General features: G+C 34.3%; 1 protein-coding gene and 1 pseudogene across 1 annotated transcript; one reads left to right on the top strand and one right to left on the bottom strand.

The window, feature by feature from the left end:
* Positions 1–19: 19 nt before the first annotated feature.
* LOC107761634 (uncharacterized protein At5g02240) lies at positions 20–11,307 on the bottom strand. Its single transcript, XM_016579877.2, has 10 exons — positions 10,988–11,307; positions 8,407–8,519; positions 8,215–8,268; positions 8,025–8,109; positions 7,330–7,435; positions 5,757–5,843; positions 5,353–5,450; positions 4,394–4,503; positions 3,432–3,571; positions 20–306 (listed from the first exon to the last, which is right to left on the bottom strand). Exons 1-9 carry the CDS (start codon positions 11,247–11,249, stop codon positions 3,506–3,508), a joined length of 981 nt encoding a protein of 326 aa, XP_016435363.1. The 5' UTR covers positions 11,250–11,307; the 3' UTR covers positions 20–306; positions 3,432–3,505.
* An 11,979-nt stretch (positions 11,308–23,286) lies between these two features.
* LOC107818899 (F-box/kelch-repeat protein At3g23880-like) lies at positions 23,287–24,798 on the top strand (annotated as a pseudogene).
* Positions 24,799–25,020: the final 222 nt, after the last annotated feature.

Consider the following 25,020-nt stretch of genomic DNA (forward strand, 5'->3'; position numbering starts at 1 on the left):
GTATTCCAAAATCCAAATGTTAGAAAGGGGTAAAACTGTAGACACTTCATTTTTTGGTTCTTTTTGTGGAACCTTGCAACATTTCTTATGCAGATACACAACACATATCAGAGAGATTTCAACAACAACAACAAAAAAAGGGAAGATAAAGGAGTCTAACTCGCAAAAAATGTAAAATGTTATAATATGCTTTTTACATGATAGAACCAGAAAGCAGCAGCAAGGATCATGAATCTTTATAGGCATTCTTGGCTTCTATAAGCTCTTTCTTACTGTACGCTATCTACTACTTACAAATATCCTCACCTGTTGAAAAGAGTGCACATAAACTTCAGGCAGTTGCTTTGACATCAGAAAACTCAAAATGTGCATAGTCATTTTCAGATTACAGAAAATACACACAAAGCTGCATCATGTCTGTTGCCATGGTAAAATTGTGTCCATAAAGGTAATAACAACGACAAGAACTGGGGTCGGGTTGAAGAATCCTCATTGTCTATCTCGCTCCATTTAAGCCCATCATAGTCCAATATTATAAACAATTAGTTCTCTAGCACCCAAAATTCTCTGCATTTTCTATTGACATATTAATTGTATCAGACTAAAAGACTCTTAGCAAATCTGAATCCTAGTCCTACTAATTTTTTCCTATCACCTGTGTAATATCTTTTTTCTATAATTATATCCTCTTTTTCGCTACATCTACATGATTTTGAGAGATTGTAGGTCTTTCACGACTATTTCCATGTGATTTAAGATCTTCTCATCTTCTTTTAGCACCTTCACTCATCATGGTTTCACACCTACGTATCAGTGCACGTCTATAAAGGTAAGCTTATCACAAATTGAGAAGGAACAATTGGAGCACAAAAAAAAACAAATGCAAAAGACAGGAAAGAAATTTGAAACGAGGGGAGTGAAGAAAAAACTCAGTTTAATTCTCAATGATCAAACATGTCAAGATGATTGTATATGAAAATAGAACTTCAGGTAATTTCATATTCATTTTATGCAAATTAACTTGCTAAAAATACAGTATGGCATGAAACATATCATTCTTTTCACCCACCAACTATTCTACCGGGATAAAAAGCAGCTCGCTAAGGATTCCTTAATTTCAACATTCTCAATAGAAGAAAGTGGCATTAAGATAGATCAACTGTCTCTCACAAATCCGATTATAATCCATTAGATAACTCAAAAAACGATTTCAAAGGCCCATCACATATTGGCTCGTGTAAAGCAAAGTTTAGCCTGCAGCCTAAAATCCAAAATAAAGCTGGCTTTTGGGATCAACTACTGAAAGAATTTACTTGACTACTATGAAGTTACCACTAAGGGGTGTGGTGAGATGGTTGGGATCCTTTAACCATTAACAGGAGGTTTTGAGTTCAAGTCCTGAGAATGGAGAACCTCTTGGTAAAGAGTACTATACCCCCCTTAGTGGACCTACCTAACGTAAGGTCATAGGGTTTTGGATACAAAATAGCTACACTAAGAAAAATGACTACAATAAAGTTCCTCATCTCTTGGTGTCAGAGGCGGATCCAGGATTTGATGGTTACGGGTGCCACTCAGGGGTGAATGCACATTTATCGAAGCAGTGTCAGGCGACATCGCTTTGTGAACTCTTTTGCTAAATATACGTATTAATACTGCGAGGAAGCGGATAAGTAGGAAAAAATGACATCACTTGGCATGATTTGTCTCTTGGTATATTGGTTATGTGCTTGAATATGATCTAAGAGGTCATAGGTTCAAACCTAAACTAGCACATCGTTTTTTTTTTGCCAAATATTTGAGAGAATCTATGCAGTTAAAAGTTGTGATGAAGTAGAATTTAATTCAGGACTTTTTCTGACTTAAAACTCAACAAAATCAATAGACTAAAGTTATTTCTTGTCTAGAAGTATGATAATTAAAGTTATTATTCCCGTTCTTTTATAAATTTTGACACCGCTTATAAAAATTCTGTGAATGTCCCTGGTGCCACTGCTTTTAATGCAAACCGGCCATAGTGAAGAGATTGAACTTGGGTGCACATTTAGTCGGTTCGATCCATTTTTAATTAATTCGGTTGAGGTCGGCTATATGAATCATCATTGGCCACTTCTTAGTCCATATATTGCGAGAACTAAAAGTAGAGTTAATCTTAGCTTATTCCTTTTTCTATGTTAAACTTTTGCTTGTACACATTATAGATACTAAAAGTTTTTGATTCCTCCCTGAGCTTTAAAAGTGAAGGGTGAAGTGCAAATGAGGAAAGTGTTACAGTAAATACCTGGACACCAAGCAGGGGCGGATCTATGTAGGGGCTTGGGGGTGGTACGCCACCCGGTCGCTCGAGTAAAATCATATATATGTACTAGTATTTTCCTCAAAATATTGAACATATATAACAAGTGGCACCCCAAGTCACAAAATGACTGCAGGTGCCATGGTTAAAGCACTGAAACTCCACATAAAATACTCAGGATCGAGGCTCTGTTGAAGTTCTAGCTGTTTTGCTGTTATCTTCTTTCTTTATGCTCCTTTTAAATTCTTTTAATTTCTTCACCTCTGTTATTTACTCTATTTTGTACAATCTCCTTTTTATTATTTATTTAAATTGTATATTTGCTTCCTTTTTCTTTTCCTAGATCTTCATTTTATTTGAATGTGATTTTAATCATTTTCTCTTTTTATCCATCTAATATTATTTTATTAATTTTAGAAACTAGAGTGATGCATCAAAGACATAATATTAATCGAGCTATATGTAGATTGAAGTGATGTATTTCCTAATTTAAAATTTTATTTTTCTTATATTTTTAAATCATATTAATCGAATTAGACCGAATTGGATAGAACTTATTCGATTTTGTGATCACATATTCATTTATGCATAAAATAATCTTTTAAATTGAATTGAATTAATTCAAAATGGACAAAACTGAGGCCTAGTAGCTGTTGTTGTAATATATGACTAAGCATGTAAACTACAATTTGATCAGTTATATATTTTTGATTAATCAACTAACAATGTTCTAAATATTTAACAGTTTTTTAGTTCTTAAACCAAATGATCACGACCAAAATTCAATTTAATCGACAATTAAAGGACCAGACATGCAACAATCCCTAAGAAAGATTCAATTATCTACTACTGGTTATAACTATCAAAACTAGAAACGTAGACCATCATAAAACTGGGGGGATCTAAAATCCATTAAAATTGTCAGAAAAATGCTTAGATGCTAACACCGAGAATCATCAGTGAACACATTATGTAAAGTCAGATAAATGATACCAGTGGCTGAATTAAGTAGAAGGACGAAGAAATATGCGCCCTTCTCTAGATCACCGACAAGTGACAACATATGGGTGACAATATCTATATTGACATAATAACTCATCAAACAAATCGTTGCATATAGTATTAAGTGACTTACAGTTTAGTGTATGTGTATATATAAATTCAGGGCTTCCTCTGATAATCTGTATAAGAAATATAGTTGAACTGCACTTAATTGTTCTGAGGAGCTCTAAATAACTCCTGCCACTTCAGCGGATCAGTTCCTGGTCCATCACCCTGCATTATTTCATGGTACAGTGGAAAGAAGTAATGATCTGAAAATTTGCTGTCCACAGAATATTTTGTATAAATGTCAACAACATTCAAACAAAAAAAAAAAAAAGTATTACCACTAGGTTTTGAATTATGCTATTTCGAATGTTATGGGCATAACTTGAACCAGGCCCAGAATTCTTTCTTTACTTTATCTCAAAAAGATTCTAGTTTGTGATCGAGCACGACCAGGTAGGAGATAGGATAGGTTGCAGCTATAGTCAGAACAGAAGCTGGCTACCATTCCTCTTCATTCCCAGCTCTTCCCCGTCCACTTATATAAAGCCTCATATCATCTCTCCAAGTCCAGTAACTTGGCAACTGGATTACAACACAATGCTCAATTCTCAAGGAGATTACAGCCAACTTTGTATAGGCTCCTCGTTACTCCCTCCGGTCCACAATAAGTGACCAATTTGCTTTTTCATTTTGGTCCAAAATAAGTGTCCATTTATGTAATCAAGAAAAAATTCAATTTGTTTTTACTCTTTTACCCTTATGTGCATATCCCTAAAAAGTTTTCTTACTCCTCACATTAATATTTAATTAAGGGTAGTTTAGTCATACTAGGTATTTTTGTATAGAATTTAGTATTTTCTTAATAGGCGTGCCTAAAGCAAATTGGTCACTTATTGTGGACCGGAGGGAGTATTACTTTCAGTTTCAGATTAATCCCATGTTTCCATCTTGTTCTTTAACAATTCAAAGCTAATTTTCAGATAATAACATATATTTATCCATGAAGACAGTTAGTTTCAGAATATATGTATAGCTCAAGATAATTACCGTAATAGAGTTTATTTCATAAATTTGTCCTTCTGTGAAGTCTATGTCCAGCGCCTGTATGCAAGCTTCTGCAACTACAAGCCTACTAACTTCTCCAACAAGTTTATCCCCTGGAAACATGCATAAACAAACAAATATAGTAAAAATAGATAGGAAAAACAAAACATGTCTGGCGAAGGAAGAAAAAGTCAAGATTGCTTTCACACAAATTACACAAAACTATCCTCACATAGAATGAATCTTAAGGTTCTCAAATGCTTAGAAGACCCTATAGGTGTAGTAAGAATATTGACCAAAGAAAGCTCCGAGTATCATGATAAAGGATATCTGAACTGGATGGTTTCTACCCTGTGGTTGGAGGTGGAACCGGAAGAAAAATGGTAATTTGCCCTTTTTACATTTGGTTTGACAAAAGCAAAAGGCAAATTGTTATCAGCGAAATCCACGAATTTCTGGAGGGAAAAATCTAAAGATAATTTGTGAATATGGAAACCTTGATGTATTTTAAGCTTAAGAAGCTTGATGTCGAGAAAAAGCAGCAGCAAGTAACAAGCTTTTTGAAATTGAGGGTGCATAGGTTGGCGGTTTGTCATACGGAATAGTCTTTCAACTCTCTACCTATCAAAACTAGTTCTTATTGTGTCCCATCTAGACACATGGAGATTAAACATAAAGTTAGAATCTTGCAACATTTACTTCGTCTTGAGGACACCTTTTCTGAATTTTGAATTGATCACCACAACTTGTGAAATGTGTCTCACTTCTCATTATTTTCAAGAAGCTTATCAAACAAACATCTTTAGGTTGTCAAGTGTATGTCCAATGTAATAGGATGGAGGGAAATAACATTGTAATTTGTCAGTCACATCTGCAGCATATGTGATCCTAATGAGGCACTTAAAAAGTAGCACCCTCTGCTAATTTCACGTTACTTACATGAGAACAAAAGGAGTAGATACCTTGACCTATTAAAACTGCACGCCGTTCGCCAGCAGTAGCTTGTAACAGTGTGTTCAAATCATATGATGTGTATGGTCCATCTGTTAATCTACCAGCTCTGTATTTCAAACTGATGAATAAGCCAAAGCAGTATCTTTGCGAATAAAGTAACAGCAAAATATGAGATATTTAACATGTGGATTTAACTTATATACGCTAACAATGTTAACCATCAGTATAATATAACCTGTCGTCGCAGGTTGCCACTCTATTTCCAGGTAACTAATTCTACTTATAATAGATAGTTACTTGTAGTTATCTTTTACAGAACCTAATAGTATAAAAATTATTTTACACTGTCAATGTATAGAAGTTAAACTCTTAACATATAGCCAGTAGAACACACCAAAAATGGTTCAACTACCTGATTATGGTGAATGGAAGACCAGAATTGCGAACAAAATCCTCCCCCATCTTCTTATACTTGAGAACACCAAAAAGGTTCATGATACTACAAAACAAAAGTTGGAAACAACATTATGAGAGGGGGGAAAAGACAACGAACCTACTGCATTCTTAAGGATGGAGATAGTTATAGATCTCCTATCTCATTTTGCTTTTCAAGGAGCAAACGTAGTCACTTTAAACGCCCATATTGGGGAAATCATCAAACATGTGATGCTGGTATATACTTCTGAAAGGTGTATGTCTTGCTTGACATCCATAAGTTCTCCCACACTTAAACATTCCTTCTCAGTTCATCACAAGAATTCATTACCTTTTTATTTTCTTTGTGATGTGCACATAAGCCAAGAATATCCAAGTCTTAGAAGTCAGTGAATAGTTTAGATGGAGATTTACTAGTGTATAGAGTTTATCCAGTAGAGAAGGCCATTCGCTGTTAGGGTCCAACGTCAAATAGATGCTAAATATTAATATACTAATACAAAATCTAGACATATCACACAATTCAGGCACTAAACCGAAAAATGCTATATATAGTAAAATAAAGGAACACAGAAGTCAATAAAGGTGCACAGCAGGAAGAGTATGAAGGCTCATTCATTTATTCATGATGTACAAAGCTCTTTAAATACAAAGGATGGACCAAGAATTACTCCTAAATTATAGGATAAGGAGCTGTAATTGACAAACTAAAGATGCACCAAAATCTGCCCAAATAAAGGAATAAAATAACAGTACAAAAATACAAATAAAGGAAACAAAATAACTAAGGAGATTCACCAATAGTCAATTAGTACAATGCAAAGAAGAAATGAACCAACTTTGATGGAAGATGGTGCAAAAAAAGAAACGAGCCAAATAGTGTCTTAGGAGCTCTAGCCAAACTCAACCGCAAATGGTAAAGAGAACTTTCTTTTTTCTTTCTCAAATGAAAAAAGTAATTTTGAACCGAAATCTGGAACTTGGACTTTATTCAGAAAAAAATTATCATAAAAATATTTGAGAAAAACACAACAGGATTCATTAATCACCAAATCTGATACAAGTTATACATATTTATAAATCTTGATATCCATCATTTAGTTTTGCAATATGTTAAAAAGATATGAGAAAGATCCATGAAGCAGTAACCAGAATATGACGAGAACAAATTACTTTGATGAGCAACTTTTTGTTTCAATAGCAAAATAATCTAAAAGACATTCAAGAATTTAATTGAATCAAAACCAGAAAATACAAAAAGAAAACCTTAAACAGAACCTCTGCAGCACACCTCTCAAGTCAAATAAAATAAAATAAAACAAAAACTTAATCCTAAATCAATACCACTATAACGAAGTAGTTTGAATTCGAACTCCACAAAAGGTAGCATTCAAAAGCTAAACTGGATTCTTACTTGGAAAAGAAATTAACAGTGCCAAATCATTACTCCATGTTCCTATTTTAGATGCATGCACGGAAGGCAACATCAACAAGAAATATATATGAATTGATAATCATTTGAGGAGGTCAAAATATGAGCGGCGTTGTACCTCCAAGGCAACTCATTGAACTTTGTGACGCCAATTGATGAAACAAGAACAATTCTTTTTAACGACTGAGGCAATGCTGAGACAAGGTTCCTCACACCTTCCCAATCTACACAAACAAATGCATATGTGTCATAAAGAAAGACTACTGATACAAAAACTTTGAGAAATTAGCTTCAGATAGAAAGTATACTGAAGAATTCATCAAAATTGCTTTCAGTTTTATCAGATATAAAAGAGACACAAGGACAAGACAACAACTCAGAACATGTTAATGAACCTATCAAAAAAACAAAATCACGGTACAGTCCTTATACACAGTGCAGGAAACTCATAGGTATACTGTGAAGTTGATTATACACCAATCCAACCACTAAAGCATATATTATAATCCATTTAATAGTTATAGAATACTTGACAGCAATTACTAGAGACACCTGCATCAAATATAAAAAGTAAATAGCGCATAGCAAAAGTTTTCAGTGGCTTAGTAAACAAAATAATATTATAGATTTCTTTTTTTTTGGGATAAATAATTAGAATAGATTTCTATCTTTGGGTTCCTTCTCCGTTTTTCTATATTCATACTCATTCTATTCCTAACAATACTTCTTTTTATATATTGCTTAATGAAACATCGGAACATGGTTATATAAACCATCATATAAATATAGGCATCCCACTAGAAAGATTCTAACCTACTCTTTCTGGAGTGTTATCTCCATCCCATCGCCTGGATGGAAAAGCAGTGGTCCCAGTGCAGCAAATGACATGAGTTACACCCTGAAAGTTCAGTTGTCAACAGTCCAGCAGCAATTTGAGAAAGTTATTAAGCCATTTAAATTTTTCAGGGAAGTCCAAAAAACGTTCTAGATGTAATGAACAAACCTCAAATACAGATGGATCTGTGCCTGTAGGACTCCGTGTATCACCTTTCCATATCTATAAAGTTTGGAAACAGTCTAAAGTTTGAGAAATCCTCTTTAAAACAAAGAATATAACTTCCCCAGCTAATTGGGGCCCCGGTAGGGGGGGGGGGGGGGGATAAGTTTGGCACAGCCATATAAGAATGAGATAAACCTGCAGCTTTTCCTCATCCTGCTCGCCAAATAGAGTAGTTGCTTTCTCAGGGTCTCGAAGAATGAGACGCAATTTGACATTCCGATTAAGCAATGATGCTACAACTATCTGTCCTGCATCAGACATATATACGAAAAGTTAAGTGAATCTTATGATAAACTTATTTCAGTACAACCATATCCAGCATAAATTGTTTGGCACATTAAATTTTTTAAGCAGATAAAATTCTGACTAAATTGGTAATACGAAGCACTTTATTTTGGATTATACTCATTAAATCTCAGTTATACAGTGTGATGAAACTATCTAATAACATGACTATGCAGTCTATTCAGAGTAAAACGATTTATCAAATACTATAGGCATTCTCATTTGTTATTTAGAATATGGTAAATCCTGCCCCGCTGAGTGGTCAATGGTGGCTTTCTACTTTTTCTCTTTGCTGACCCGAACCCTCAACCTGGGTGTAGGGCCATTTCCACTAGGATATCCTTCACTAATCCATGTTTTTCTTCTCACATGACTCAGTGAAACCTACAAGCAGGACATCTATGCAAGAATAAGATACTAACCTAAAAATCGATGCCTTTCCCTCATCGGAAAACAAAGGTACTAATGTAATTCCTAGACAGAATAATCCTTGAGCAACTACACGCCGACTCCCTGCTTTCTATTATGTAAAAGGGAAGCAATATTGTTGTCTAAAGTTATTTCACCTTTGAAAGCAAAGCTTTCAAGAAATTCAGGAACTGAGATAGCAAAGATATGACTTTTTAAATCACTCTTTCTTTCCCCCTCATTCAGTATAAAAAGTATCTTCTGAAAATATATACTGATACTCAGCCATCAGTAAATAGAGTTTGGCCAAGGATTCGAGAAAATATTGTGTCTAAGGTCAAGAATTCCGCAGCGCATACTAAGCATGTCCCGTCTAGAAATGAATGAAGAAGATAATATGATACTGTGTAACAAATGAAATCATCTCTAAAAAGTTGTTGCATTGGATATTAGATATGTCGATGCAAAATCTAAAACATAATACTGAAATCAAAGAAATAGAAAAATTAAAACCTCAAACGTGCAGCAGCCAACACTAGATTCTGCAATGGGATGTATAAGAACAAACTGTATATGATGGACGAAATATTGTAGATTATGTTAGCTCGGTACAACTCTGATTATGACTGAAGAGGGATGATTTTTTAATGTCCAGCACTGAGCTTTAATTTTGATCAATATATTGTCCAGTATGGACTTAGTGCTTGGCTTTTTTAATGAAAGCACTTTTGCTTATTGATCAAGAAATTCATCAACGAGAAGACACTTCATTTTCACATACACAGATAAATGATAGAATCACACATGTACACGTAAGACATGCAAATTGCAGCAGACATATTAAGATATTAATCAGAGCTCAACTTGCAAAGACATAAGTATTTAAAACAAAAAGGTTCCAATTTTAACTACTATACTCCATTGACAGTTTCTCCAGTTAATGTTGAATCCTTACTTCTACCGGTCGGGTCAAGGATCATATAGAGAGACAACAAACGCCCTAACCAAAGGTTGTTAAGTAGGTATAAATCATTTTAGGTTCTAATTATGACTATACATGATCAAAAAACAGATCCCTCTTCATTAATGAAACCTGTCAATTACAATCTTCTGATTGGACCATCTTGCATTCCACAGGGTACCTGCTATCTCTCACCAGTACTAGTATCGGGTAACTCTGCCCACAAGGATTTCAAGAAAGTCGAAAAATTCATCTAGTGGTCTCTGCTACGATTTGAACCTCGATAAGGTTGTTACTTCATCTCTTCAATTGCCAAGCGCGCCCTGGGGGCTCGGTCAGTTATATATTATGAACTCAAATAAAAGGTCAATTTTCTCCCACAAGGCTTGTACAGAAACCAACCTGGGAAGGACCCAAAGGATCAGCAAACAGGGACTATTAACAGTGTAGATCTAGAGAGGATTCTGTGGGCTCTATTGAACCTATAGCTTTTAGCTCAAATTATGTACACATGAACAAAAAAATTAAAATACATACATAAAGTAAAATCACACTCATCTGGAACGTACTGACTCTAAATCCTAAATTCGCTTCTAGTAATCATATGTTCGTTGCAACGTTCATTTCTAGTAGAGTCATAAGACAAAGCATCTTTATTTGACCAAGGGCCGAGCCGGGCCAACCTAAGGTAACTACAACAAGCTAAGATCTTATCCTATTGACCATAGTTTTAAAGCACAATATTTTTGCCCAAGTCATAAATAGTTTATGCCAAGAATGAAAAGGACTTAAGTTATATAAACTGACAGTGTAAAGATATTTTTTACCAACTTACGTATTAATGCCTATCAAGAGATTTATCTTTAATAGGTGATTTGATTGTGTAAAAAAACAAAATACACAGGCCGTGCTAAAACTCAAACTCTAATAGAAAGTGCTCACAGAATTAACCGGTAATTACAACTACTTCTAGTATTACGATATCTAGTTCATTTCAATTTCAAAACAACATCCCTATGATAATTTGTGTCATAATAATAAGCTTAGGGATAGGGGCAATACCAACGCCACCGGTGCCACCAACGACGAGAACCACTTTGCTGGAAGAAGCAGGCGACGATGATGACGGAGGAGAAGTTTTCGATTCTTCAGTGACAGCAGCTGAAACTAATATAGATCTGTGAGAATTCGATTTCAATTTCGATGAGAAAACCCTAGAAGAAGAAGGAAACTGCTGTAGGAGGGGAAATTGAGGAGAAAGTTGAGATTTCTGAGTGGAAATTGGAAGGTTCCAGAGAGGAGAAAGAGAGATTTTAGAAGCCATTGATGAAGAATAAGAAGAATAGTGTGTGTGTGTTCGTGTGTGTAATGATAAGCGCGGGGATTTCTGAAGGGGGTTGAGAATTTTTGTGGTGGTCGTTGCGTTTTGAAATTTGTGATTTTACTATAACACCCTTGAAATTAGAAATATTCGGTTAGAAGTAATGGTATTATTTTTGACAATTCGTTTCCAGCCCATTCAGTTTAAGAGTCTGACTATATTTTCTTCTTATCATAAGAATTTTCACTTTTTCCCAAACGGCCATAAAATTTTCAAGTTTCACTTGTAAATGTATTTTGAAATTTTTTAAAAATTTTAAAAACTTCAGAAAGCTATTTTTTAAAATTTTCACTTATATCACTCACAAAAATTTAAAAATAACTCAAAATTATATTTATGTTCAAACACAACTTTAATTTTTAAATAACATTTTCACTTAAAACAAATTCACTTATGCTTGGGTTATCTCCCCAGAGCACAATCTTAAGGATTGTTCTATTAGTTCTTTGCTTTATGAATGTGTGTAGTCGTTTGGCCGGCTATTGAAAGAAAAAACTTGCATTAATACTGAAGCATTTGACTTAGATTATTCTTATAAAAATACCCATAAATTTCCTAAATATCTTTTTATTGTAGGCTCTGTCAATGAGTTGATTTATTTTTCCGGTGAGGGAGCATAATCTTTTTCTGGAATTTATCAATTAGGAAATTCAAGAAATTACATGATTCTAGAGGTTATTACTCTTTCAAGTATGGTTTTGGATATGATGAGTTTCATGACGACTATAAAATAGTGGGTATTGAGTGCTATTTGGGTCGTGACGATTTGCGTCATATTGAGGCTAAAATATTTAACCTAACTAGTGGTTCTTGAACAAATGTTGATTATTTTCAAAGAGGAATGTGCACTAATAGCACTATGTCACTATATTATATTTTTATACTTTGTTCTTCAATTAATCAATTCATGACTCCATTTTTTCATAGCCAAAGATCAAGAATTATTGTGGAGCTTTAGACTTCGGAGTTCAGTGTATTGATTCAAGAAATAGTGGGGTGTTTTTTTTTGTTCTATTTTAATAATTCAAGTCTTACGACAAGCATACTCGAGCAGAAATTTTAATTTGATATCAAGTTATCCGTTCTTGAATTAGGTTCTATCATTCTATCTTTTTATTATTTTCTCATCTAAAATTTAATATTTTGCTATTTAGTGCATTTTTAGATTATTTATTAGAAGATAAGTATGTCAAATAGAAAGTGTGAATCTGGTTATAAAAATAGAAGATAAAATCTTACCTAAGATCAACAATGTCTCAAGAGAGATTTAAATGAGTTAGCTATATTGTCAATTAAGAAAGACTTATTAGGAGAAATTGATTATAAGAAAATTATTAGTAACTTTGCATCTAAAAAAATAAAAAAAATTGACTTCAAATAATAATAAAAAATTAAAACATTAAGGCCCCTCATTAAAATTTTGTTTTAGGCCCCAAAATACGTCGGGCCGCCCTACGTACTTATAATATAATTGGGGCGACATTTCCATTGATCTGGCGGATGAGAAATGAGGAAAGGTGGAAACCCTGCTATGGAGAAGAAGATTTTGATTTTACATTGGAAGTATTGGGAAGTGATCTTTTTCGTTTTATAATAATTGGAGACTCACATAGATATGTGGGTTATGAAAAAGTATGGGATTCAAGAATTATAGATAATCCTGATGATGCTGTGTGCTTTTTAGCCTTTTTCATTCTTTGGCATGCCAAATGAAGGTGAAATTTTGCCCGGCTTTAGATCACCTTTCATGATTACAATCGTCTGAATAGGGAGCATCAAAACTAAAGAATTTCAAATGTTCATGGCTCAAATTTTTAACTTTCGACTAGAAGCACCAAAATAACTTTGGGTCACTCGATATCTGATCCATATATACGTACAAGTCCAAAACTATCATATGAAAGCTAATAGAACAATCAATCACCAATCCAGAGTCGTTTATATAAAAGTCAACCATTAGTCAATTCCAACAATTTAGAGTTTCCAAATTGGGAATACTTCTTCCAAAACACTCATGAACCTCCCGAAAATCAAAATCAATCACGCACGCAAGCCATAATATATCAAACGAACATACTCGAAGTCTTGAATCGCTAAATGGAACGCTAGAACTCAAAATACCGTTCGGGTCGTTATACCTATAGCCAGGGGCGGAGCCACAATATTGGTTGCGGGTTCGGCCGAACCCAATAGCTTTTGTTCAAACCCTGAATTAGTATTAAGAATCCAATGAATATGTACACATTATTAATTTAGAATCCAGTAACTTAAAAGGATTATAATCTTGAACTCATAAAGTTCAAATCCTAGCTCCGCCTCTACTTATAGCCTCCCGCAGATAGATATTGGCGTTTCTGCATCAATCCATAAGACTCTATTAGGCTTGCTCGTGATTAGTGAGACCCTTAGAACCAAAAGCTCTTGTCACACCCCAAACTCGGAGAGTGCGACCAGCGCTCAACCGAGTAAACCCGGCTAAGCAAGCATGTTAGATTTCATTCTACCCAAAATCAACCATGAATATAGAGGAGATGTACTCCATTAATCAAGTACTAATAAGATTTCATTAGCAACTTCTATTTCATTTCCATTAGCAGCTTCATTCACAATTTCCAAAATATTACAAGTTTATAGATATAATGAAAAATATGTTTGCCAAATACCAATATTTATAGATCAATTTCCCACATCAAACGCCACCCACAACCTGTCTACGGAGCCTCTAAGTACAACAGAAGAGTAGTATGGAAGTGTCGGCAACAAGGCCCTGGCTATACCTTAAAACACAATGTACAACTCAAATGATATCAGTCCCGAAATAGAGTAGGGCTCTCCAAAACCTGCTGAATAGAGAGTGACTGCTAACGAGGACCAAAGCTGCCCGCTGATGAACCACTTGCATCCATTAAAGATGTGCCCTCGGCAAAAGGGACGTTAGTAGATATGGAATTGTACTAGTATGTAAAGCTAACTGTCCTCTTTCAAAATAGAATACCAATGTAAGAAAGGAAAAATCATGGAAACAAAAATCAACAATCAATGATATTCAAATGCCAAGTTAAAACATAATAATTTCCAGAATATGAACATAACATTGTGAAGTGATAATCAAAATATGATGATAATATTATTTTTGGTTGGGAAATCTTTAGCACCAAATTACCACTGTTCACTGTACCAATATTCACAATACTAATACCGTGGTACTTTTAGCACGGAGTCCGATCACGACCCGATCGGCTAGGCCATCTCATTAGAGACATCAACCACAATCATTCTCAATATCAATACCACCGTATTTTTAGTACGGAGTCCGATCACGGCCCGATCATCTAGGCCATCTCATTAGAGACATCAACCATAATAATAATTTCAATTATAATTTCCAGCACAATCACCACCATGTGTGCTGCATGGCGTCCGTTCACGACCCGATCCGCTAGGACGTCTCATGTGAGATATCATCCTTTTCTATTATCAATCTCATCCCAAATAAGGGAAATAACTTTGTCACATCAATCTCATCCCAAATAAGGGGGAAAACATTTTTGATTTGCATACAAAGGAAACATAAATACATATTTCATTTACCTCATGACCTTTCATATCGTATATAGCTTTGTTGGTACTTTTAACCACTTACAACATCATTATTTCATTGGCTCTCTGGGCCATACATGTGATTCTTCTTTCATGGCACAATGGTCGTATTTCATATTCCACATTTTCATTTCTTTCCTTTTATGGGTCATCATTATAAATATCAATATATAGAATATTCCGAAAATCACGACTTTAGGTTCATTATTAATAAAGGCTTTAAACACAATGGATTTCTTTCCAAGAAATGGAGTAAAATGATTGGCAATCGAAGAACAAGTTAAAATCATAAACAAGTAATACATAATTTATTCTTGAAATACTTTGAGCTTTCCTTAGAGTACTACAATATTCTGTAAATTCTAGCAATCCAAATCTATTTCGAGACATAACAAAATTGAATACAAATTAGGAAGATATTCATGAACTGAGCTCACTTGAGTATTTTATCAAATACTAGATGTGCAAATTTGATTACAAGGTTCTTTCACAAGATTTTCTTCACTTCACAACCTAATCTTTACTTATTTAAGCTCAACAATCTTCCCATAAACCTTATTGGTACATGCATGTATAAATAATACTCTCACACCCAAGAATCATACTCTCAATCAACCATCTTCTACCCAAATTCGAAATTGAAAACTAAGGTATGAAACCTTACCTCATAAATGAAGAACTTGAGGGATTTCTTGTTGGATTTTAAGGCTTGGACAAGATCTTGATGAACAAAGCACTTGAGCTTCTTCCTCTCTCTTGAACACTCTCACTTCTCTCTAAAAATATCAAAAATATTCTCCAAAATGAGCTTCAAGGGTTATTTATCGAAGTTGGTTTGGGTTATAAAAATAGAAGAATGGATACTCCAAAATTCCGGACCGGACTACAGACCAGGCTAGGCACGCTCTGTAGCGAGCTACAGACCAGGCTGCGCGAGCTACAGACCAGGCTCTAGGAATTTGAACCTAACGTCTTGTAGGAATGTCCAAATAATAAACGGTTTGAAGCGTTAGAAACTAGACTCAAAGAGATTTAATTTTATAGGTGGATCGCCTCCTAAGTCGTTATACTTTGGTAGCAGCATACTTTTCAAGTAGGATCTTGTGCGAATTGAGACATCCTTTCAACTTAATGTATCCAACTTGTTCCACGCGAATTCTTTCCATTCACAAAACTCCTTACTATGTTTCAACACACCTTAAACATATATTTTTTCATTTCAAAATAATTTGATCCTATTTCTTAGGTCTTCTTTAATATTCGAATACGTTATTCCCAAATACAGTTGGCGCACTTTAAAACCTTAAATCATTAGAAAATTTTAATGGGGCCTTATATTCTCCCCCGCTTAGGATCATTCATCCTCGAATGAGGAGTAGAGTCCATCCCCAAATACTTAACATAACACATCTCTTCTTTTTCGCACATCTCAAACTCTCAAATTTGACTAACTCCCAAATTGTTCAGAAATTTCGACAGAGTTTCCTCTGTATTCGGGCCTATCTACCTGTCAGAGAACTATCAAAACCAGTCCTAACAATATATCCACAACTCCACAAAGCATCACAATATATATATCAACAACATTAATCTCAATATTACAAGCATCATATTAACAAGAGTGATATCTGGACATGAGCTGCACATATTTAAATCATAACACATATAAAGTGTCTTTCGATTCACAATCATTTGACTATACAGTTAAGTGAGAACATTTTATTTCCTTAACACTTTTGGACCTCAAGGTGGCCTCCTCGACTTATAGACTTCGTCATAACACATTAACGGAGGCAATCTCAACTCTCGGACTTATCTAACAAGGATGGCAATTAGATACCCCTCATAATCCAATTATCCATTAACTTTACATTCACTAGCTTTCACCGGAATGATAGACAAATGATTTATAATTACCTTCATAGACGTAGACACATGATACACTGAGTACACGAAGGACAATAATAGGGAAACATCATACTCATAGTTTGGCCTATTTCCTTCAAGATTTCATAAGCTCTAGTGGGACTACACGTACTTTACCTTCCTTAACAATTCACCCAATATATTCATAGAGAAAATCTGGAGAATAACCCGTTCACTTTCTTCAACTCTAAATCTCTACACCAAACACCTAAACTAAACCTTTGGCAACCTCCAACAATTACTCTAAGATGTTCTAGCTTGAATATTACCATAAAACTTCCTATCCAATATATTCGATCATGGGATGATGCTCCTTCTTTGATATGTTTGAAACTACAATTCTCGATAGGTTCGTTACAAACAGGAACAACGAGGTTTGAGATTTTGCTGGAATTATTCAAGAATCCATCAACGTGCTGAGAAGGGTATTTCAGGAAGTTATAGCTTAAGAGACATGAAGGATACTACCATTAGTACTGACATGATTAATCATTGTGATGACATCATAAATTCGACAAATGAGACATAGAGTTGCCTAGTACGCATAGATACCGTGGAAACATGTACATGATCTGGAGATGTAAAAGAAGTGATGCCCCCCGATAAAAGGGACGTTGGTACATATGAAATAATACTAGTATGTAAAGCTAATTGTCCTCTTTCAAAATAGAATACCAATATAAGAAAGAGAAGACCATGGAAACAAAAATCAACAATCAATGATATTCAAACGCCAAGTTAAAACGTAATAATTTCCAAAATATGAATATAACATTGTGAAGTGATAATCAAAATATAAATGAGACATACCACTGTTCGCAATACCAATATTCATAGTGCCAATACCACCGTTCACAGTACCAATATTCACAATACCAATACCACCGTACTTTTAGCACGGAGTCCGATCACGACCCGGTCGGCTAGGCTATCTCATTAGAGATATTAACCGCAATCATTCTCAATACCAATACCACCATACTTCTAGCACGGAGTCCGATCACGACTCGATCGGCTAGGCCATCTCATTAGAGACATCAACCACAATCATAATTTCAATTACAATTTTCAGCACAATCACCATCATGTGTGCGGCATGGCATTTGATCACGACCCGATCGGCTAGGCCGTCTAATGTGAGACATCATCCTTTTCTATTATCAATCTCATCCCAAATAATGGGAATAACTTTGTCACATCAATCTCATCCCAAACAAGGGGAAAGACATTTTTGATTTGCATACAAAGGAAACATAAATACATATTTCATTTATCTCATGACCTTTCATATTGTATATAGCTTCATTGGTACTTTTAACCACTTACAACATCATTATTTCATTGGCTCTTTGGGCCATACATGTGATTCTTTTTTCATGGCACAATGGTCGTATTTCATATTTCACACTTTTATTTCTTTTCTTTCATGGGTCATCATCATAAATATCAATATATAGAATATTCCGAAAATCACGACTTTAGGTTCATTATTAATGAATGCTTTAAACATAATGGATTTCTTTCCAAAAAATAAAGTAAAATGATTGGCAATCGAAGCATAAGTTAAAATCATAAACAAGTAACACATCATTTATTCTTGAAATACTTTTCCCCAAAAAGGGAAATACACCATTTCAACTCATAAATATATAAGAGCTCAAAACACATTGAAAATACTTGCAAAGCATAGCATTCGATTAAAACAACCACATTTGGACATGGTTTGAGTACATAAGCTTTTAGGCAATTCTATTTTAGAATTCATTTAAAACACTTAAATCGATGCTCATTTAATAACCTTTCTCACATCATTTCATTTTATTGGCACCATTGACCACAAGTATGATTTTCATTCTTGGCACAGTGGACACAATTTATATCATCAACTCATTTTTTTTACTTTCGAGCATATTTATACATTATCAACAATAAGGCATTTTCAACTAAGACTTTAGGTACACATATGAGCAATTAAGGGTATATTAGCCAATTAGCTATTTGTAGCCAAAAAAAGTTAAAATTTTACTTTCTTTTGAGTGGGTGTTATTAGAATAGATTGGATACATCTTAAGGAGCTTGAGTCTCAGTTTTGGGATGATTTGGTGGAGTTTTGAGGTGGTTTGAATTGAAAATTCGAAGTAGAAGATGAACATGAAAAAATGACATGTGTATCACACTATGCATCACTTGTGTATCATATATGTATCATATTTATATCAAATATGTATCGCATGTATATCCATGTATACCTGCGAGTGAGATACATGCGTGATACATGTTTGATACATGTGTCCTAGAAGAACTTTTTGAACTCGATTTTAACTACGAATTTTGATACCAATTCAGTCCAAATCACCTCCAATCTTCCTCAAATTGTGTATATTGACTCATCTATATGTTTTTAATGAATCTCAACCATACCCATTGAAAAAAAATCCTTTTTTTCTTAGATTTTTGGAATCTTGTATATATATTTATATATATATTGTATTTCCTCTCCTTATTTGTTGCCTCATTATATTTCATCATCTTATTTGCTACCTCATCCATGAAATTTCCTTCCCGTCTTACATCTAATGTTGCTAATTACGCTTAAAATTATGGAAGGGGATCTTTGTTTGTGATTCTCGAAGAGAAAGAACCTTATTTCTTTGATTTTTCAATTTTTATGTGTTTGGATAGTTTTGGTAAGTTTATGATTAATGGCTAGAGGTTGGTAAGTTGGGACTTTTTGGGGACATTTCTGTAGATTCCCTATAAAAAATCGGAGAAAGTTAACGTTTTATTTAGTTTATGTGGAGAGTAGTACTTAATAAAATTTTCTATGGTATTGGTGCGAATTTAAGCTGCTATAAAAGGTTATTCCCTTAATATATAGAATTTATTATGGATAAAGGTTGTTATATTTATCCATAAGATTGAGTAAGAAGGAAGTAAAGCCATAAGCCTTAATGGAATCAAACCGCACAATGAGGAAATCAAGAAGGAAAGTGCTCCTAACAGCCCTGTAGCCTATCGAAGATAAGTGCAGACGTATCTGTACCGATCCGCAAGACTCTACTAGGCTTGCTCATGACTCGTGAGATCTAAGTGAACCTAATGCTCTAATACCAAGCTGTCACGACCCAAAATTCGCCACTGGTCATTATGGCGCCTAACACCGCCGCCAGGCAAGCCAACGATGATTTACTAATTTAATTACTCATTTTAGTATTTTGAAATCATGATTTTCATGAATTGAATAGTATAAAATAGAATTTACAGAGTAAATTAAAATATTTACTTTTTTATTGATTTAAGCTCTAATTCATGATTTTTTTAATTTTTTATCTTGTCCGCTAGTCTGCTAATATCTCCAAAAAGCAACGAATATTTAATTTTTTTTACAAATACAAAGAGAACTACATTCTTCTTCCTAGCAACAAATTCAAAGTTCAAATTGCAGGTTAATCATCCTTTTTATTCCTCTATATAGAAAACTTTATTCTTTGACTCAAATTACTTGTGCTTGTAAGTAACGTATAATAGATTATTTTGATTTATTTTTTGTGGGGATGGAGCACACATATATATAGTTTTCTTCAATATTTATGCAATTTTACCTATTTATAAATATTTACTGTCATTATATTATTTTATAAAATATTAAAAACTAAATACCTATGGAGCTTACGCCCCACTGAGGCATATGTAAAACATCTCGCCTTATGCCCACGCCTTTTAAAATACAGTCACCGCTACTTTCTTTGATGCTAGACTTGATACTTATTGAGTATCGTGACTTTATACTCATACTACACTTCCGAGACTGGTATTCACGGTATCCCTTGAGCTGAGTAGGTGTATTATTGGAGATTTCGTAGTGAGTTGCTTGACATGATCCGATTCGCAGTACACGGAGTTATCTTTCCTTACTTATCTATTTCTGTCTATGTATTTCTTTTCCCGGACAGATGTATTTGTTCAGTTGACTCTAGTTGCTCGTGATAAAGTGACACCAAAATTTGGGCGTTGTAGACGATTGTAGTCATGTTTAGACCTTATCGTTGATTATGTATTTATATTATGGAATTGAGATTTATTTCGCACTGTTAATTATATCATAAAACATCTAAATGGTTTAATAATTGGATTATATTGTTGTTGTTGTTATTGTTGTGTGTTACCTTGCCTAGCAAGCGGGTTAAGCATCATCACAGTCTTTGGTGGAATTTTAGATCGTGGCAAATTGGTATCAGATCTGTAAGGCCCTGTTAAATTTTTCTAATGATTTAAGGTTTTAAAGTGCGCCAACTGTATTTGAGAATAACGTATTCGAATATTAAAGGAGACCTATGGGATAGGGCCAAATTATTTTGAAATAAAAAAATATATGTTTAATGTGTGTTGAAACATACTAAGGGGTCGTTTGGTAGGAGGTATTAGCAAAAATAATGCAAGCATTAGCTTTATGCATTACTAATACCTTGTTTGGTATATTTTTTCAACTTGTGTATAACTAATATACTTGTATTAGTTATACATCATACTTAGCATAGATCCTATGCATAAGTAATGCATAGAAAATAATGGCATTAGTAATACCAAAGCTATTAATGCATGCATTAGCATGGTTAGAGACAAAATTATCCTTAAAGTCCCTTAAAGCTAGAGAATATGGAGGGCATTTTTGTAAACAACTATTTTTCTTAAAAATTATGCAATGCATTAGAATTTTAATATACCACACCAAACAGGAGATAAGAAATAATATCTGCATAATTAATGCTTGCATTACTAACCCATGCATTACTAATTCATGCATTACTAATACATTTTATTCCGCACTATATTATACACCCTACCAAACGACCCCTAAGGAGTTTTGTGAATAGAAAGAATTCGTGTGGAACAAGTTGGATATATTAAGTGGAAATGATGTCTCAATTCGCATAAGATCCTACTTCAAAAGTATGCTGCTACCAAAGTATAATGATTTAGGAGGTGATCTACCTATCAAATTAAAGCAGCCCTTTGAGTCTAATTTCTAACGCTTCAACCCGTTCATCATTTGGACATTTCTACAAGAAGTTATATTCAAATTCCCAGAGCCTAGTCTCTAGCTCGCTACAGAGCTCATGGAGCTTTACTTTTAAATTTAATACTTTTGAGTTCCTTTTTAAACCTTTTGAGTAATTACCAAACTGACTTTTGAGAATTTGGGTATTATATGAAAGACTAATTCAACAAATTTTATTTTAATTTGAAAAAATCTCTAAGGTTTACTCCTTACTAAAAAACGCGCCCCGAACGCCCGGGCGTACGCCCCAAATTGCGGGGCGTACGCCTCTTGAGACTTTCGCCCCACACCGTCGCCCCGGGGCGTGTTTGGTACGCCTCGCCCCGGGCTCACCCCAAAAATGCCTTTTAAAATAGAGGCGGTAAGGGGTCGACTCTAACACCTACTCATAACTCAATAAGCATGTGAAAATAGAGCGTGAAATAAAACATGATAACATCAAATGGGTTTGCCAATATAAACTCAATAAAAACTGAAATTTAGACATGCTTTTTACGTAAGAAGATATAATACAATATTAGTTATGTCAGTACTTCCCATGATCATGATACGAGTTAGTCAATATTCAGATATAACATAAGAGCCACTACATGAGTCTAAGCTACCAATGCATGCTCAACAAGGGGAAAAATGCAATATCAGTTATCTCAATTTTTCACAACCAATATATAAATCAGTCAACAGTCATATGTATGTATGTATGTAAGAGCCATTTCACGAGGCTGCCAGTGCATGCTATACTAAATATCATAATCAATATATATATATATATATATATATATATATATATATATATATATATATATATATATATATATATATATATATATATATTAGCGATTAGGTATTTGTATTGTTACTATTGTAATTTATCATTTTGATGTGTTAGGCGTCCTAAAATCGGATTTGTGTACTTTGCCCCGGGTATTCGGTGGTCGGTATGGTATGGTATTTAGATATTTCAATTTAATATGTCAGTATTCGATTTCTTAAAATGCTATACCAATATCATACATAATTAAATTCACTTTTAAATTAGGTATGGTTCACTTTTCTCCTTTCGGTTTCGACTTATTGATTTGGTAATTTCAATTTGTTCGGCTTGAATATTAAGTAGTGCATAAAGCCATACACTGTAATATTTTTAAGTAAGGTACTAACAAGAGTGGGTTGCTCTAGTGGTGAGCACCCTCCACTTCCAACAAACATTACCCTCCCCAGACCCCACTAATGGGATTATACATAATATTAATTTTAAAAAAAACTTAAATCAAATACCATACCAAATACCATAATTTCCAATACTACATATCAGTTTTTTCAAATTTTGATATACCTTTTTTTTTTTTTTGGGTCTCTTGAACTAAATATATGTTGTAGGAGGGAGAAAAGGAGAAGTATACTGTACAAACTGGAAAATCTTCATTAACACAAAAGAAAATAAAAAATATCAAACCTAATTGTCGTCTTGTCAAATTTGCGGAGCCCAAATGGAATCAAAACGGAGCAAACTCACTCAATTTTCTTCCACTTCAATGCAAGATTCAAGCTTAAAAATCCCGATTAATATGCCACCCGAACTCATCACGGAAATCCTATTGAGGTTGCCAGTAAAATCACTCTTACAATTCAGGTGCGTTTCAAAATATTGGCTCACTTTAATCTCTAGCCCTGAGTTTGTCAAAACCCATCTCAGTATATGTGCTAATAACAAGGATTACACCCACCATAGGCTTATGGTGGGGTTATCTCCACCAGAGCACGATCTTAAGAACTGTTCTGTTAGTTCTTTACTTTATGACTCTGATACTACTGAAGGTCTGAAGCATATGACTTAGATTATCCTTATAAAAATACCCATAAATTTCCTAGATATCCTTTTATTGTGGGTTCTGTCAATGGGTTGACTTGTTTTTCCGTTCAGGGAACAGATTTCTTTCTCTGGAATCCGTCAATTAGGAAATTCAAGAAATTACCTGATCCTAGAGGTTGTTGTTCTTTCATGTATGGTTTTGGATATGATGAACTTCATGACGATTATAAAATAGTGGGTATCGACCGTTATTTGGGTCGTGACGGTTTGCATCATGTTAAGGCCAAAAAATTTAGTCTAGATAATGATTCTTGGATAAGTGTAGATTATTTTCAGGAAGGGGTGGTATTTATTAGGTCGAAGGGTATGTTTGTGAATGGGAAGCTTTATTGTACTAATAATAGTACTTCACAGAGTTTGCGTTCTTATAATAGTTGGGGCATCGTTTCTATTGATTTGGCTGATGAGAAATGGGAAAAGGTGGAGAAACTCTGCTATGGAGAAGAAGATTTTGGTTTTACGTTGTGCTTGGGAGTGTTGGGAAGTGATCTTTCTCTGTTTTGTAATAATTGGAGTGGTCGCGTGTATGTGTTGGTTATGAAAGATAATGGGGTTAAAGAATCTTGGACAAGGATAATTAACATCAATCGTCCTGATAATTATGTAGCGAATCTGCTTTTTCCATTCTTTTGCAAGTCAAATGAAGGTGAAATTTTGTTGGACTGTGGATCGTTTTTCACGATTTACAATCCGAAGGATGACTTGATTATATATCAAAAGGTTATCAACTGTGATGCCTTCCACGAGGCAAACATTTACGTTGAAAGCTTAATTTGGCCATATTCTAAAGATGGTGCCAGGGATGCAGCAACAACAAAGGCTCATATGAAGAAAATCATGTAATTAATAAATAGTAAGAGTTCTTTATGCATTTTTCTCAAGTGATGTTAAATTCTGTTTCTTGTCTCAAAGACAACAAGACATTACATATTACATTCATCTTTGAACAATATCTGCTTGGAGATCTTGTTGGTCCTTTTTCCTTTACGATGAAACAACAATTTCTTTTGCAAGAACAGTTATTTGGTTGAAGTGCTTGGTCGCGTTATATTCAAATTAATAGTAGTCATCTTTGTTTCTCTTCTTGAGTAGTATTTGAAGGGGTATGTTGTGCCTCTGAACAAAGTAAGAATAAAGAGCACCAGGAACATGAAATTCATGTTAGGTGAATGTGCCGATAACACCTAGGTGTAGCGCTTGCTAGGGTTATTGTATGATCTAGGACGCTTCTTAGTAAAAGGCACAATTTCGTAGGA

Source organism: Nicotiana tabacum, chromosome 19 (genome assembly GCF_000715075.1).
Source record: "Nicotiana tabacum cultivar K326 chromosome 19, ASM71507v2, whole genome shotgun sequence".
NCBI classification, from domain to species: domain Eukaryota; kingdom Viridiplantae; phylum Streptophyta; class Magnoliopsida; order Solanales; family Solanaceae; genus Nicotiana; species Nicotiana tabacum.